Consider the following 19,069-nt stretch of genomic DNA (forward strand, 5'->3'; position numbering starts at 1 on the left):
ATACAGTTGCAGATCCCCCCCAAATCACACAATACTCCTGCAACGGGTGCAGTTCTCCCCACAAGGCAAAGCGGGATGACAGATGGAAGACGGGGGTTGATGGACAAAATGGATAAATTCACTGTAGAAATCTAGTTGCCTTTGCCTCCAGATGCCAGTCACATCTTCCCCTCTGGTCTATCACTAATTACCTTATGGGTCTCTGACACCAACAAGGTGTGAGGATAGGACATACTGGGGGCATGAAGAAGGAAGCCCAGTACGAAAGAAACCAGGAACCTGAACGGAAAACATGATGGAAAATTTCAGAAGGAGAAAAACATAGCAAGGAAATACACTGTGAGGTGACAGTGCTTCAGAGCTAGATGGACAGAACTCCCAGCACAGACACGAGAGTAGGGTAAGGTGCCACCAGGCGTGCTGTGCACCATGGACCAAGCCACAGTCAACAAAGCCCAGGGACCCTCTAAAGGGACAAACTCTCCCTCCTGCAGCTGCCACAGGAAGAGGAGGTGGGAAGAAGCAGCTCTGCTACCAGCTTCACTCACCCCTCCTCTCACCAGTAGCCACACTTGGCAGCCTGCAGTCCTGAAAGACCATTTTGGCAACTGGGAACACTCTCTGGAGGGACAACGGATGATGAGCACAGGTCCATCAGCCAAGTCTATGGGTGCATACTTGTGTGCATACGCCTTAACCTTGGGAAGTGCCCCGGGGGTTGCTTTTCCTGAGCTGGCTGTAATCATGTGATCTTGAGAAGTAGAGATCCTAACTTAGCATCCAGCAGCTGATAAAAGTCATAAAACAAGACAGAACTTATAAACAACGTAAGTAAGCATGACAAAATGTATTTGAATAACCAGATAGCAGTAGATAGGAAAGATAAGCAATAATGAATCAGAGAAGACCGTGTCCATCATATAATAAAAAGATTGTGAAGAAGTTCAGAAGGAACACACTCTGAAATTGTTAATAGAAATTTTTCTCTTTGTCAGAATAAATATTAACCAAGAAAGCTCACTCACACAAGACAGTGCTGGAGGCTAAGACCATAGCAGGACCTTTAAAAAGATGAATCCATGATATAATGCAAATATCCGTCATTAAAGCACAGAGTGTTTTTCCCTTGGCTTCTTTAAGAAGTGCAGCTTATGTGTTCATGCCACTTGTCTGCACATATCAACACAGACATGCACACGCTCCTCTCCTCTCACCAGTAACTCATAAATCTTGTTGTTCAACTTTAGCTATATTTAACAGAGAGAGGGATATTCAAGAGTTTGATAAGTTTTGTGGAAGCTTGTGGCCACATAGTAGAGGGAGTTCCCACCAACCCAAAAACTAGAGCAGCATTTCACTCATTGCTAAAACATCAGAGAATATGCCAGAACAGCTTCAAGTCCTAAATCCATATGAGTAGAAGCTTACATTGGGCAGGAAGTATGTGTTTTGACAAAACCAGTGATGTGAATCCTTTTCCTTCAGTGCCCAATATAACTACTGACTGATGGATACGTCTCTTAAAAGTAAGTACATCCATTGCTGATCTTATGGCACTGGCCAGAGTCAGGGCAGAGATGGGATCCCAGTCTAGATGGACTGCTGCTCTGACTCTTTATAGTACTGCTTCTGTATGTTTCTTCCAAGGATCTCTGGTTTAATGGGATTAGCTTTTTTAATTTTCTTCCATTTTCACCTTTCCATAGAAGCCATTTCAGTACAACTTGAAAACTGCTCCTTTTTGCTGACTTGACCTTTAAGATGTTCACATGAGCAACTTCTAAACCAGGCTGCACGCATGGCTTGCTGGAAGCTTAGAAGCCCCAGGCACTTGCCTTGTCTGGAGAAATGTTCCTGAAAGTATTGTATCACTGATTTTATATCATTCAGGAAGCCCTGATTTTGCCTTTGCCACAAGTAAAGACAGAAATTGTCAAATGGGGATGTCTAAAGTTGCATGGCTAGCTCTCTCTTTATTCTGCTAAATAAAAGTAACCTATTTTCCAATATGGCCAGCAGAAACAACTACTGCTGAAATCAGTGAGAATTGTGTATCCTCAGCAGTTCTCAAAAACAGGCTTGGGGGGGCGGGGGGGGGGGGAGGGGGGGTTCTAAACAGGATTTAGGGAAATCAACTCTGGAAACCAAGTTTGTTCATTTGGACAATGCTTTTGAGATGTCATTGTTCGCTTGCTTTGTTTTCTAAAAGTATGTTTCTACTTCTATGTTTGGGAAGATAAGATTAAAAATTAAAGCCCCTGAAACAAAACCAACAACAGCTTAAATGAGGGAGATTCACCCTTCAGGCCATGCCTGGCCCAGCCCCAGCTCTGCCATGCTGCTGCCTCTCAGCCCAGCCCAGCACCGCACCGTCTGCACCCCTCTCCCTTTCCCCAGGGGCACTGCTGGCACTATGCAGTCAGCTTTTATGCCATCCTGGCCCTTGTCTTAATGGTCACATAAAGCACCACAGAGAAGGGCCATCACTTTCAGGTCCCAGAAACCTCAAGGGTGAGGCAGGCACAGGGGCCGCTCCAGCGGAATCTCTACGGGAAACAATAGATGTACTTAGGGACAGAGAAAAGGGAAGGAGAAAAAAATATGAAAAATGTACTATCTGTAATCCAGTTATTCTTTTGTGAAGGGGGAGCATCTCAGAATTTTACAGACCACAATTCATCACTCAACTAATAGGGACACAGAAAAATAATAAAGAATGACTTAATGATTTATTAGCCTCTGTTAAATCTTTCCATATCTGCCACAATCACACAAAAAGCGTGACTAAGTTAAAATACTAAATAAAGAAAGGCAACGTAAGCAAATAAAGCAAAGCAATGTAAGAGAGGGAAATTATTTGGATCCTTATGAAATGTTACTTTTCCTGTAGCGATTTTGACAACACTTAGGGATGGCTCAGATGGTTACAACTTGGCCTGCTTTCAGAATGTACCCTGTCCCCACAACACTTAGGCAAACAGCTCACTGTCCAGCTAGTTTTTTTTTTAAATTACAAGCATTTTAGCAGTGTAAAACTCACCTAATACACAAGCAAATCTATAGATCATTTTCTTCCTGAGAAACTGTTTGGCACATTGCTGCTGAAAAATCTTCCCTAAAAGCTTTTGAAACAATCAAAAGCATGCAAAATAATAATGCAGGAAACACCAACATTGAAGTAGCTTAGAGTGAAATAAAACAAAGACCATTTCATTTGTAATACTTCCTAAAGCCTTTGCCTTTCTAACTTTCTAATGTTCTCCCTTGTCTTGTTCTGTTGCCTCTGTAAAACAACAACAAAAAAATCAACATATATATCCTTATGTTCATGATACATAAGAAAGGCCTTCTAATGAGTTCATGGAATTGATTACAAAGAAATGACATATTTGGTACTTGGCCTGTCTAAATAATGTATAGTTATTTTTTTCAAAATATTTGCAAAAAATTTTTTTTTCTAATAATGCTTGCAGGAAGTACAGACCATGTGTTCTTAGAAAACTGACATACTTGTGTTTGTCAAGATCATCAGTACCAGAAATGAGCAATATTTTCACAGGATATTTATCCTACACTGAAAATCATGCATATAAACGTATGTGATGTGCATCAAACATATATTCTCCCAGAAAGGTATTTCACTGCTAAATAGTCACAGAGCATGTGAAAGCAGCTGTTTCATGCAATCCTTCCCATACAGTCAATAATACACTTAGATTACAGAAAACTGAGTCAAAATATATGACAGATAGCTTGGGACTTCTCACATACTACTTACAGTTATTCTCTACAGTAACTAAACTCATCATTCTTATTTAAAAATAAGGACATCTTTAAAGTGTTCACTTACTCTGCTAAAGCTGTCGTGTTGAAGGAGTTATCCTCAATGCTGAAACAGAAACAAGAAAACATCAGATAAAGCAGCAAGGCAGGCAGGCTCCCTGTATCTTTCTCAGTTGTAGGAACACATGCACAAACATGGCATTGCAAGGCAAGTCTCTGTGTGTTAGCTCTACATGCACGACTGTACCTTCGGCTGCTCTGCACATGCTCATAATCAAGGAACCATAGGGATTAGTCCTACAACACTCACAAAGCCCATCCAGCAGCGCTTTGTATTAATATAGGGATGCAGGTAGTCTGTGAGGCTCAGAAAGGGATCATATTTTTATAACTGTAACAGTGCTGCTAATAAAGGCTTAGGTTTACAAACAAGTATTTGGCATTCTGTCCTTTAAATGTTTGCTCTATGTAATTGGCTCATCAAACACAGTTGTTTTTGTTACTTAAATAGGGTTGCACAGCTAAGATCTCTAGAGGTTTTTTCTTCTTGTTTAGTGGTCTCTTACACACTCAGCTCATGGCCAAATCTCAGGGGAAGCCATGAAAAATAATCTGGCAGAAAGGACAGTTCAAGTAGCAAAAGGTTATTAAGCTAAGAGCAAGCAATAGATGAAACCATTCCTATGAAAGGCATAGGCTGCTGTGCTCCTCCAGCAAAATGTTTCAGACCTGATGTAATACATTCAGTAGGGGTCAACTCAGGATACCGTAAACTGTTTTTGAGGCAGTGGTGGAATTCCCCCTTGAACAGCACCTCTCAAATCCAGTAAATACACTGTTGGATCATCCTGAAATCTTATAGCAGCAGACAAAAAGAAATAAAAATCTCACTGCTACATACCAGAGCTGGGATTTTTTTTTTTTGGGGGGGGGGGGGGGGGGGGAGAGAAGAAGGCAATGCAGACAACAGCATCTCACGAGCACTCCTGTTTGTGACAATGGCAGCTCGCAGATGACAGAACCAAGCGGAGCAGGGATACAGAGAGGTGCGGCATCCTCTTCCCCACAGCAGCCTGTGCCGCTGCGTGGTGTTGTCACACATCTCCTAGGCAGCAGTGACAGCCAGGAGCCACAGCTGTGATAATTTCCCTTCTCTCACTAACGTATCTTATCTTCACCTCTTCCCAGCCTTCCTACCTGCTTGCACAGACTATTTTGCTCTTTTCTTTCCCATATTTGTATATATATATATGTCAATTTATATAATGGCACAAATTACCTCGGGGTCAGAATACCACAGCCAGTCTATAGGGACTTCTACCCTACAGAGTAGCAGGTTTTGTGAGAGAAGGGTGAACAGAAAAGCTAAATTTAATAGTTAGCATTTAAATCTTGCCTTAGACCCAAAATTTCAAATTTTTTCTTCTCCTCTTTCCAGTTTCTTGGGTCTGACCGTACAAATATAAATTTCTTTATTGTCTTTCTATTTGCAGGAGAGCACCTGAACAAAAGGTATGTTTCTAGCTGTTGTGGCAATCAAAAACTCAATTTACATGCTCAAAAAGTAGAGGACCATTAAAAAAATCCGATATTATTTTTAATAAATGTATTTCAGAATGCTTAAGTGCTTGGCTCTTGATTTTTAATGGTTAGGCTAGCTTTACAGCTAGCGTTTCAAGCGTGTAATGATGGAATCATAACTTTTTATCACAAAATCACACTGATAAGCATGACAGCTTGGTTAGAGTAGAGCTTAGAGTATTCATCCCCACTCCCCTACATACACCCACACAAGAAGGGGAGCAAACACAGAATGCTCTTGTAAACATAACTTCTCTGTTTCTATATGCGACAGTTAAGATCAAGTTCTCTGCTAATTCATGCCCTGTGCAAACATACTGCAGGGCTTTGTTGCTATTACTAGTACCAGAATATGATTGAAGATCAGTTTGTAAAACAGGGATGCTTTGGACAGAGACCAAGTTTAAAATGTCATCGTTTTTCCATTGTTTGTCTGAAGTTCAGTGCTATACAGCTGTTGCTAAATCTCTTCTAGGCAAGCACGTTACATTCATTTCAGGTCACTCACAACTTCCATTTGTTTTAAGGATGGTGCTTGACCAGTGTTATTGGATAGCCTCTTGCAAGGTTGTGAAATTATTCAGCAACAAACAAATTTTATGTAAAACAGAACAGTATTACTAAATACATGAAAGTAAAGGCCAGCTAAACCCAGGATCCTGTTTCAGAGCTAATCTCCCAGTCACATAGATGAAGCCACCCTGCTCCTGGAGGAACCCAAGGGAGGAACTACAGTTGACTCACGATAACTTCTCTTTTCCTCACAGAAGGAAGTAATTTTCCTTTAGGGGCAAAAGCTTATTTCACCAACGATGTTGGCTTGGGCCTATTGGCTGACCCCACTTCATTTCACCTGCTTCCTATCCACATGCTCTGGGTGAGACTAGAGCAGGCAAAGAGCCCCTGGCCTTAGCTCACCTTACAAGGGAGAGCCAAACATGGTTGAACCTGCATCTCCGTTTCTTTCTAAGTCCCAGGCGCAGGGAAAACATAATACTGCTGTTACCTCCTCATTTTCAATAATGACGCTAAAGTCAATTAGGCCTGTAATGATATAAAACATCACTCTTTAAAATACTGAAATTCTCAGTGGCAGATATATTTCATCACCACGTTCAGGTGACATGTCAGGTCTCTCATCATCCTGAAGTCTGGATGAAAGTAATGCTACACCCGTATGTGAAGTAAGCTTTGGACTTTACCACTGAATAGCAGATACACTTTTAAGGACTTTATATTTTGAAGTCATTAAAATACGTCTTTCTGAAATTCTGAAAACAAAGGTTTTTAAATCAGTTTTTCCTTATTTATGCTGAACAGCTTAAGTGGTTCATATTTTTGCAATATCATATCTTTGGAAAGACACTTTCTCTGTTAAAAAGCTTTGCATTTTATACCCAGTTTTGTTCTTACCCTCTTTTGCCAAATGCTGATCAAGCCAACATAAATATCACATTCCAGCTCTCAGCTGACAACAAAAATGTCAGAGAACTCCAAAGCAAACATCTACATATATTTTGGAGACACCAGGATTCAGAAATATGTTGCTGTTCGCTTCTGAAAATTTGACTAATAGATTGCCTATTTATGGCTGACAAATAGATTGGCATAGAAATTCCATTCTTTATTTGGTTTGTATCATCAAGAGAATTACTGCTAGGCCAGGAGGAAGATTGAAACAGGAATCACTTAGTCTCCAGCTCAGTTTTGCACGTAATAGAGACACATGCTCAATATAAATGATACGTTCATAAGCTCAGAACAGCATTAGTTGGCACTATAAACATGTATCAGGCAGTGAATGCTTTACAAATGCAGTATGGTCTAGTTGCAGAAGACTGCAAAAAAAGAGAGGTAGTGAGACAAAAGTGGGCAAAAGTAGTTCTGGCTTGAGGAGAACAGAAGAGAGCATAACAATCAAGATCAAAAGGCCAGGTTTCACCTGCAGAACAGAACCTTTGCCTCAATTTCCAGAATTTGCTCATCTCAGTAAATGACTGTGTTCTCTTAAGGGCATTTCTGACGCAGGTAAATGATGAGGTCTTTCAGCCTTAGCTACAGAATAATAAAGATTTTGTATTGGAAAGTAAACTGTATGTTTAGAGGGAGAATTACATATTTACAAAGAACTCTAAACTCTCTAAGGTTCTGGGAAAGTTAGTATTTCTGCATTTAATATCTACTATCTAACGACAAATTCAGTACAATCCTATAGGGTGTGATTAGCATTTATTGCGAGACTATTCACTTTATTATTATTTGTTATTCCACAGAGTCCAAAGTGCTTGTGCTGAAATTGCTGCATCAGAGGCAATTACATGTTGCACTATGGTTAGGCCATACAAGGGAGCTGCACCAGACGCTGCGGAGGGATGAGAGAGATGCAGTGTGACACGCTGTGCGTGATGAGGAGCCCAGGGTGACTCCCTCCAGCTCTGGGAAGAAGTTACTTATGTTCCACTACCCAAACAAAGGGAAAGTTGGAATGATCTCCCCCCTACTGCCTCTCTGGATGAAGTCAAGTCATCCCTGCCAGAACCAGCTGAGCTCAGAGACTCATAAAAATATTGAGCAAATTTGTTTGCCTTGGAGTACGAGTGTTCCTGCCAAGTAGCAGTGCCCTGACGTGCTCCAACAGTCCTTCATCTCCCTCTCAAATTGTACCAACACAGAGACGCACTCACTCCTACCTGTATACATACACAGCATATGCTTTCATGGAGAAAACACATTCAACTCCCCCAAGGAGCAGATTAAGTATGCTTGCTTGTCAGGTCACACTGCTACTTCTGAGGTCACACTTATGACACAACATTTTTATTTAAGCAGAAAACAAACTGAGGCACTCTGCAGTAACTCATCTCTGCCTTTAGCAAGTCCATTCTCTTCCAACACACAGGACTTTCATATGGGATAAGAGCAGGGATCATTCTGCAGCAAAATATTAGCACTGTGGATTGTTCCAGTGCCTTGCCCTTTCTTCAAAAGTGATCCTACAGGATACCTTTGCTGTTTTCCAATCAGTAAGGCATAAACCAAGGAGCTGCCATGTGAGAGAGAAGTCACATGTCTCTTCCCTGTAGTGATAAATACTGAATGCTCCACTCTGCAGCTCAAAATATTCATGTGTTCACTGACTTGCTTTCTTGACGTGCAGTCTGCCTTTTTATGGGTAACATTCTCAGAGACATCACAAAACATCTTAGGACAAATTAAAATAAAATACAGCAATTACATGTAGGAGCCAGCTGGTGAGCACTCAATCCAGTTTCTGTATCTTTGATTCTCTCAGTGACCTAATTAGCACATCATCTGAGTGAATGGACCTGGGGGGGGAAAGCATTCAGCTGATCTTGCTGTATGTCTTAAAATGCACAGACAAGCTCATGCAGGAAGAGACTCGAGCTGAGCGTAGGTGCAAACACAGTTGTCATAATCCAATCCAGGGCAATTCGATAAGGCGTATATATACTGGGTTGGATAAAGCTTTGTGCAACTGCAGAGACCTTCAGGGTTATATTTTCTGCAGATATTTCAGTGAGCAATCAAACTGCACATACTTCCTTACTCAAGCCTTCTAAGCTGTGGGCCCATGAATCCCACACACGCTCCCATAGTACACCCAAGTTTGCACTGGGGGAGGTACATCTACTCTGTATCTCAAAGGCACAGCCATACATCAGTCAGATCCCTGCTCTTTTAAAGGGAAAAATACAATGGAAATGCACAATTTTGTGCAGACTGGAAATTCTGATTTGTAAACCACTTCAGTCCCATCACTTGGGTTACATTTCTGCAGCTCAGGTGCACACACCTGAGCAAGCACTAACCCTGCCAACAGGGAAACCTCCCAAGAACATGGGTAATCACTGGGACAGGGAGCCCACACTAAGGTCCCTGCTGGAAGGCTACACTGCTACTGGTGCCCTGGTTAATTAGCATAAGCCTACTTCATATAGGTCTGCTGACGAGTAAGTGTGCTAAACTGGAAATACAGAACCGTGCCTCTAATTTTGTTATTAAAGAACAAACTGCTCTATGAAGTCCTATCAGCTGTGCTGAAAATCTCTGTAGAGATGCCCAAGAATCAGGCTGCATGATAAACCCAACTGTACCAGTCAAACTGGTGCTAGTGACTGAGCCATTAAAGGCACTAAAATTCGCTTGACTGCAGTCATCCACTGCAGATAATTGAATACTGCCACAGATGACAAAACTATTCCCAGCAAGTTTACACCAAAGTCAGGCTAGACTCAACACAGCACTAATTCAAAACCAGTTTTTCCTTTGAGCATTGCAAGATGGGAAAAAATACACATACACACACATATACATACACCCCTAATTCTACTGAGATGCCCAGAATGCTTCAACAGATCACTACACCTAAAAGTAAACATTCTTATTTAAAAAGCCTTGATCTTTACCACTACTTAGTTAAGAAAACATCAGAGTTGCAAGAATGACTTCTATGAATTAATTTATCTGCCTGATGTGTCTGCAAGCTCACCATATTCCTTTTGCTTGTGGTAACAGGAAGAGAAGAGAGGCAAATAAAGGCAAAGACATTGGAAAAAAAAAAAATACTTCTTCCCTGGAGCAGAACATGTGTGGAGATGTTTAGATAATGGCAGCAATGGGTTTTTTTCATTTTGTTTTGGTGGTGGTGGCTTTTTAAAACAGTGTTCCCTCTTTTTTGTCCAAGATATTTAATAGTGCAGGAATGCTGCAGGGTCACATTCCTCCTTTACACTCCCAGTCTGATTATTTTAGAGGCCTACTAAAGACAATGGAAAACATTAACACTATTAATTAGTATTACATATAGTAAAGTTATTAAGAGGAATTAGCATCTTGTGAACATCAAGATTAAGGAAAGCCAGAACTAGGAAGTTCCATACTTTGCGTTTCTTCATCTGAAGACAACCGCAGAGAGCTAGACAGCTCAGCCAAGAACAGATTTCACTCTCAAACGTTCAAGAATTTCCTTTTCTTTCTAAGAGTGCAGATCTTGCTGAACAATTTGAATGTCATCATATAGGTAGAGGCCAGACCATAATTTATGAGCAAGAATGCCAAATTAAGGCTTAAATATATAGCTTCCACAACATTTTCCAATACAAAATTAAATGGAAAGGTAAACTTGAACTAAACCATATTCTCAAAAAGTTGAATATTTGAAAGTAAAGGGAAAACCAAGCAAAGAGCTGCTCGTACCTTCAAAAAAACATTAATGCCTTTTTCTGTTGGGTCTGTAGATGAGTGGAGCCACACAATTTGGTTCTTGCTAAGCCCAGACATGAGAGAGACATATGCAAGATATGTATGAAGGTACTCTCACGATTCTTGGCTGTTTCTTGGGGAGATGACTGTCGCCTTCTAGAGCAATGCTGATTATGCTGGGTAATCTACTTGTTTTCTGAAAGCAAAAAATAAACACAAAAACACATGCTTTTTTTCTCAGATTTCCCTTTGCAGAGCTCATCCTCACCACCTGGGAATCCAATCGCGTAACCTGTGTGCACACACACACATGCATGCATGTATAAACATGTTTATGTTTCCTCCAAACATCTATTCACAGAACCACAAGCCTGAAAGACTTCAGTATTTTTCTTTTTCCACATCTGTCTATAGTAGTATACTTACTTATGAGGTACTTTGCAAATCTTGCTCACTGTCCTCCATGTAACTGGCAGAGTAGTACATACTACCTTGGTTCACCTGTAGCTTTATCTTACCAGCAGCATAGAAACCAGAATAATATAAAACAAAATCTATACCAAGGTAGAAGGCACATAACAAAACCAACTTACAGCAGTTGCTGCCTAATGTTAGAGCTTATTCTCAGTGACATATAGGCAACACCTCTTTAATTAGCATTATCAAAGAGCTCCATTATCAACAATTATGTGTTTTCAAAGGGCACCTGGCCTTCTCCCCAGGCATGCACTGTGCGTCACATGACAACCACCGATTAGTCGTATTGATTTCTGAGGGACAGTTCAGGTAACGTTAAAAACAGATTCACACTGAATCCCCTCTAAGCCTCTTTCTAATTTACAAAACACATGTGTGTGTATTTCTACGCTCTGACTACAAGCAGAAAACACCAACAGGCTGCTCTCAGGGGGTTGGGCAGATGTGTCAGGGGTCCGTGCAAAGCTGTGCTAGTTTACACCACCCGAGGAGTTGCCCACAATATTTATAGCCCAGCACGGCTGATCCCTTTGATCTGATGCACCTTATATGATCTAAATTCATAAATTCTGAATAACCACTACTGTTTTTGTGACATCAAGAGTGATTCCTAAAATTCAGAAAGAGAATATTAATAAATGCAGTTACAAATATATAAACTGTAACTTAAGATTCTTGTAGCATAATAAATAACCAGAACTACTTCTCATTTGCAAACAAAAGAAAATATGGGCAGTAACACATGGATGTTTAGGAGTGAATTTAGCTTTACATCGCACTACTCTGCACTTTTGAAATCTCTGAAAAATTAAAGATCACATTGCTTCTTACATCTGAAAAAACAAGGAATCTCCATTTGCACGCACAAGATACAACTGTACAAGACACAGGATCACACAGAGAGCTTTTTAACCCCATTCACTGCAGTCAGTATCTTTACACATACGAATCTTGTTACTCCTTTGCCAAGTGTTTATTAGTTTCAGGGGCTAGTAGGGTCAGAAGAGAAGTTGATGTCATTTAGTCAAAATTAATGTAATGTGTTTATTTACATGTTCTTTTCTGAACTTGCTGCATGCGTCACATAAATACAAAACCAAGACAGATTCAACTTCTCACAGGCGCCTTTGGAGCCCCCTCCCCTCTCTGAGCCATGGTAAAAGCTTACCAAGAACTGCATTTAGTTAACTTATTTCTGGCTGTCAACTCAGCATACTATTTCTGCCCAGCCATCTTACCTCTCATAGAGAGGAAAAGCTGTCCACATGACAAACAAGTTTGGACAGGGAGAAGGGAAAAGACAGAAAAGAATGTGGTGGGCAAAAGGAAGGAAACTGGTATTGGAGGACATAAAAGCAAGGCACGAATGAAGTCCAGAATAAATACAAGAAATAACATAAGCAACCAATCACAATGTAAAAGGCAGTTGTGATGGGCAGCTGGGGGAGGCCCCTTTACTTCTGGGCATTAGCTCATGCATTTTTGTGGTGCTTTGTGAAGCGCCAGTTGCTCATTCTCATTTCCATCACAAAAAATACAAGGTAATGTATCCCACCATTTTTTTTCCAAGTTGTTTTTCTGAATTGCTATTCACTATAATGTACAGTCAATGACATTTGAAAACCACTGATTCAGACCATTAACTTTTCCAATATCATGATCCATTTGACATCAGAAAAGTCTCATCAGTTATGGCATATTACCCTGCACTTGTATTTCACTGAAATGCTGTGAATAGGCCACTCAATATTAGCAGCCACAGTCAGTGGTCAACTCCTGCTCAGCTTCTACCTCGCTGTTTTAATTTCTTCTCATAGGAAGTAGCCCTCCTCTATTTGGCTTCTATTTCTATCCAGGCTCATGATCTGTGCTAGTGTCCTACCACCTACTATTTTAGCTTACCAGAAGGACAACGCATCACTCCTCAGTACAGATAAAAGTTTGTTCTTCCAAAGTTTTAGAAAATGTTTAACTCTCAACACATTTTGTTTTGTTTTTCCCAGTAAGGAAATTTTTTTTTTTTTTTTTTTTTTTTTTTGATTGAGGGAAACATAGAGGAAATTCTGTTTCACGCAAACATACATTCTCAGCAGATTATGTCTTTCAACATGGTAAAACAGCCAGGACAGGACACAGCACTCTACAGAAATTAAATAACACAATCCTGTTACATAATATTCAACTTTGTAGCATAAAACCAGAATACAAGTAAATGGCACAGAGATGTCTTATACATGTTTGAATTTACCTTCTCATTACGTAAAAGCATTCTTCTTTTGTATAACGGTTGTTTGGGGAAGAGATAAACCTGTGGCAGGCACTGAAACGCAGGGAACACAGGACCTCATTTCTTTACAAAGCTGAGGAAATATCCACATAACCACACACCATCTGTACTCTTGGCTTTTTATTCCCCTGCTGCACTGCATACTGCTTAAGTGCTGCACTTTTATCTTGTGAGCTGGCTTGATTCCCTTGCTGTGCAAGAAATATCCTAAGATAGCACCGAGCTCAAGCATGTCTGCAAACATGCCCTTTACCAGGGCCACTGGGACATCTCCATTTCTTAGGTAACAGAGTTTCTTGCCCCAAATACCAAGATCTGAGTTCTGACATAACCAGACCACAGGTGCTCTACCACCCATGACACCACGGAAAGGTCCTTACAACAGCCCCTGATTTTCATGGGGCCAAGATTTGTAGCTCTTTCCAGCTCCTAAGGGGAGGTCCTCTTCCAAGGACGAAGACAAATCTCACTTAATGAGACTTTGCAAAAAAGCTATCTTTTAATCCTGACTTAGAATGTCTCATGGAGGTCTCCAGAATTAGTTAAGTAAACTGCTGTAGCACACACAGAGGACAGCAGTCAGTCCTTCGGTTATAAAATGCATTCCATGTTGTCTTTTTCTGTTGGTTATTTGTTTTACTATGTTCTCATCCCAGGTTAGAAACAGCTTTTAAGGCTCAAAAAGAATTTGAAAGCAAGAATTTTCTGTGGGATGACCTTGTACAGCTTTTCAACAACTGATGACACTTAACAAATGACCCCTTCTCACATAAATTTGGTCCCAATGAAAACTATTTGTGACAAGTATTTTCTGTATAGATCTGCTGAAAGGAAGCAGAAGCATATGGGAAAAACATTTATGCAGGAAGTAGCTTCACCACTTTGCTATCTATTGCAATAGTTCTGTTACAAAAGGGCAGTGAAAATTACTTTTCCCTTTTGAGGCATTTAAATCTTTTGTTGCAAAGCACATTGAGTGCTCTTCATGACATCATCACATTTTCTAACTCAAATTGACTGTCCCCTGACCTCTTTGATATACTAGAGAAAACTGTTTTGGGTTTTACATTATTCAGCAGAGAAGTAAAAATAAGACAGACATTGGCATTCTAATTTTAATAATATTTTTCATCTAGCACTCATGCAGCACCAATCAGCAAGATACCAGTCGTGGAATAAAGCTTTATTTCTAGGTGAGCTATCCATTTTTGGAGAGGAGTCTTTAGAAAAGTTCTCAGAAGCAGAGCTAGTGAAAAATAATAAATAATCCTTGAAACCGTGACTGTAATATCTTTTTTTTTCTGTAAAGATTACAAGGAAATGACATCTTGCCTTTATTTTAACAAAAATGCTGACAGTACTTATTAAAAAAAAGAGCAATGAATATTGCAGTCTAAATGTAGGCATATTCAGGAATATTCAGAGCTACAGTAACTTCCCTCTCTTTGCTGATGCTTGAAGAACTACAGCCTACATTTTCCAACCCAAATCCAGGCTCCCAAACCCACATTTAAGCACCTACACAGTTTCAGACTAATTTTAGGTAGCCACCAAGCTGAAAACATTTGGCCAATACTTATTATGCTAATTTTGTGTCTAGAATGATGGTTGTAAAGGCTCTGGGATTATGCCTAACACTACAGCTGTGTTGATGCATGCTCACTACAAATATAGAAGGGAAAAAACCCAACACATCCAAACCCAGCTTCAACAGTTATTAAGCCATCAACCCAGTTACCATGGCAGGACATATTTGCGCCCCCTCCACTTGTTTTTTCTGTTCCTCACAGATCATCTCCATTCTGTATAACTACCCCAAAGCTCCTCTCAGACACTGTAGGTGGCAAAAGGACTAACATAAACCAGGATGACTATCAATGTCTCTTACTAACCCCCACAGAAATGGTGCAAATCATGGACTGATAGGTTCCTTTCTTGCTTGTCTCTCTCCTCGACTCAACACTTGGCACATATTTCTTTGCTTGTTTTATGCAACCAGTCACCCAAGTGTTTTGAAAGAATGGGTCAAATAATGACATTGTAGACTGCCCAATGCAAAAATGTATTCAGACAGGGTATCACGCAGAATAGGGAAAAGCTATTGTCCAAAGCAGTAATAGTTCTTAATACAGCATTACTCATAGCTGTGTAGAGAAACAGAAAAAACAGATAATCTATAGCTACCAAAAAGTAAGCATGACTCAATTTGAGTGACTCATGGTTGTGACTAACCTGTTTAATAGCTCTCTTTTCAAAAAGTCAGCCTTTAAATAATTTCTGTGTGTTCTTTCTCAATTGCCTTGCATTCCATAATTTTAAAATGATTACCAAAGCACAATCACAGTGTAGATCTAAGCAAATCACAATGATATATAAATGTATGTTAAAGTTTTAAATAAAACATATAGTAAGTAAGTGTTAGGAAAGTGTATTTGTCTAGAATCTAGCAGATTATTTCTTAGTCAAACCTAAGGCAAATACAACTGAATGCCAGACTGGAGGGATGGAGGGTTGAGTCATCCTGCTATCAGGTGCCTGCACCCTGCCTGCAGGTGCTCTACAACTCACTGCTCAATCGCACTATAGTTTTGCGCAGTGAATTTCAAGCAGAATAAAAAAGTAGTTGAGTCCTCTCTCAGAAGCAAATGCAGCTGAGATCAGGAGCAGCAATGCTTTTAAGGAGAGGCTGAGGAACAGTCATCTTCTGGCAAAAAGCATTTTGCATTTTTAAATCAATAGGGATATTAAATCTATAAAAGAGAGGAAAGTTTAGAGTTCATTCGTTATTAGCCCACTCTTCAAGACAGGGTAAATATTTCTCCTCGTACACCATTAAAATGAATCCCCACTATTTAAAAACATTTATAAAACCATAACCACTGTTTGCACCTGTGATGTAGAGTAGGCAAATGAATTCATTTTTACAAATCGTCATATGCAAAGTCAAACAGCACGTAGGCAGGAGAAAAGGAACCGAATTCTCCAAGTGCATCACCAAAGAAAGCTTTTTAATTTCAACTCTTACCACAAAGTGTCCTGCCACCCTTTGCAGCAAATGATGTTCATATCCACCCAATGCAGCCAGCACTAACTGAAAAGGTTGTGAAATCAGCTGAAGAGATATACTGAAATTGCCCATTATATGGTGCTGTAATTCATCTGCTATTCTACTCTATCATTTGGTGAATCTATAGAGGTACCACGTTTCAAAATTACACTTACATCTAAAACTACACATATAATAAATCATCCATGTAACATTTCTCAAGAGTCTCCAAGCAGGTTTATCTGACATTGCCACTAATGGAAAAGAGGATTAATGGGCTTTATTATTATTTATTACCCTCCCCTTGACTGTAGAAAATCCCGTTGCTTTCCCCAAGTTGTTGCTAAAGGCCTTGATCTGAATCCCTACTTGCAGCCTTAGGTGGGAGAAGCATGAGAAAGGGAACAAAAAGTTTGTGTTGTCACTTGGGGGATCAGGCAGGCCATACTAAATTTAATTCATACTGTAGAGAGCATTTGATTGATTGATTAATGATTGCTGTAGACCAGTCAAGCATCTCCCTCTACTATCTGGGAGAAAATTTCCACGTAATTTGTCAGAAAATGTTTACTTATGTGTGCTGATGAACTCCTGAGTTCCCACTATCCTCAGCATCCTCACTTCCTTGCTTGTGCACTGTACACTTCTCAACAAATCTGAAAGTGTTTCATACTCAAAAGTATTATAAACTGATTACAATTAATGCAGCAGTCATTGTGATAAACCATATAATACACCTTCAGGAGTTTCATCTCATGCATCAAAGCTGCAGAGGCTCTGTAAATAATAAATATGCCAATGCACACATATTCAAGCTCGCGCCCAAATACCTTTTTGCTCACAGCAAAATAAGACTATAAAGCATTTCCTCAGTTTATTTTTAGGAGGTGGTCATTTCATTTTCCAGGAAAAATTACATTATGCAAAAACTATATTATGCAACCCTACATTTCATTAATATTTCGTTTGTTGGCAGAAGCCTGTTCCAATTTTCAAAATCCATTACGAATGTAGGGAATGATGCCCATGAAAAGGGTGAGTCACAACACTGCTGCCACTCGAAATGAATAATCATCAACTTTTTTCATAATGGCCTCTAATCTGTGCAAAAAATAACTTTCTGCTTTAACAGGAAAACTTTGAGAAACAGTAAAACTGGAAACACGTGCCTCACATGTAGTCTCGAAAAATAGTGACATTTTCCCATATTGTTTAAAAGTAGTCTTAACGGAATGAAATATTTATTATCAGTAGCAATCTGTTTACATAGCAATACAAACTACACAACTAGAATAACGTGGAGACATACTCCCTCCCCCATGGCCGTGAAATTACATACAAAACATTATATACATACAGAAGAATTAGTAAGAATTTCAGAGAGATATTGAGGAATTCCTGCAGATCTCAGCCAGCTATCTGGACAGGCTTTTTTTACCTGGCTGTATTGTAACAGTCTGCAAAACCTGCAAACGAAAAGTCACAGCAGCTATCTTTGAGCTTAAATCTCAGTCTCTCTCATATAGTGAGTTACACAGGGCTTCATCAATAACAGTGCAGTTCCCCTGCTCCAGAAGCACAGGCCTGAGACAGGCACATAATAGCCAAAGCACGCAGCAGCTCTCATCTCCAACCTCATATATGTATTTTCCTGGAAAGCTGCTAAGTTGTTAATGTTAGATGGGAGATTCTTCATCGCGGAACTCCTAGGAGGTTTGCAGCTAGATTAGCCTCATGCAACAGAAAGTTCCGCTTTGTTGTACAGATACCCTAAATTACCTTGCTATCTCCTACATTTTTGCTGTATTCTCTTCACCTGCTTCATCTCCCACTTGCAAAGCTGCTGGCCTCCTCAGGCTCTCAGGAGGACAAATCTTAGAAGTTGTTACTTAAGGGGTCTCTTCAGCAATTAAAAATTTTAAGGAAATAACCTCAAAACTTCTCATGTATAAGCAGACCTCCTGGTTCTTCCATAAGTCATAAGGAGGCAAGCAGCAAGTCTGCTTCCAACTCAGGACCATTGCCATCATTTTAAAGTGTCGTTATAGCATTGATGTAGACAGCACAATCCATTTCTTGGTGCAGAGCAGCCATCTAAGCCATGAAACATCCTAAGAATCTTAAGAATCACATAGTTCCCATAACTCAAACCATCATCCAGCCATCTGTGTTTCTATATATGTTTCCACAGTGTGCAGTTTTCAGAATATAATTTTTGCTATTGCTTAGGTCAACAAGCCATATTCCTTAGCAGGAAGAAGTCACCCAATTTTAAGATTAAAAACAACCACACAATTCTGAGAATCTGAAAACCTGTTATTAATCTAGTAAAACATTCTTGTAAATCCATTTCAGATACAGACACAGGCAACATCTATATTACAAAGTACCTTCCTACTATCACTCACACAAACACAAATTAGAAATATATCAGCACTGTTTGAATGGATCTTCATATTTACTTCAAACAGTTTTTAACATGACTTTGATAAATCCCTAGATATTGAATATGAGCTTGAATATTCTTTTCCAATTGCTATTCAAAGTAAGATCAAAACTGAAAAGGTCTGGAGCCATAAACAAAGAGATGAAAAAAGTATTGCTGCTTCCTTAAAAATCATTCTGACAGAACTGAAGGGGACAAAAAAAGTTAGTGCCTGGCAAGGATGTGC

At 39.8% G+C, this 19,069-nt stretch overlaps 1 protein-coding gene across 1 annotated transcript in view; it reads right to left on the reverse strand.

Annotated features, from left to right (window-relative positions):
- The window catches only part of FAM13C (family with sequence similarity 13 member C), a gene marked incomplete at its 5' end in the record, with an annotated part of 131,814 nt that overhangs the window by 51,885 nt on the left and 60,860 nt on the right, over nucleotides 1–19,069 (reverse strand). The window contains one exon of the mRNA XM_082308390.1: nucleotides 3,851–3,889. Within this exon, the coding sequence (XP_082164516.1) occupies nucleotides 3,851–3,889 (39 nt within the window). The remainder of the gene's footprint in view (nucleotides 1–3,850; nucleotides 3,890–19,069) is intronic.

The sequence above is a fragment of the Platalea leucorodia genome, assembly GCF_965183815.1.
Source record: "Platalea leucorodia genome assembly, chromosome: 4".
Taxonomy (NCBI): Eukaryota; Metazoa; Chordata; class Aves; order Pelecaniformes; family Threskiornithidae; genus Platalea; species Platalea leucorodia.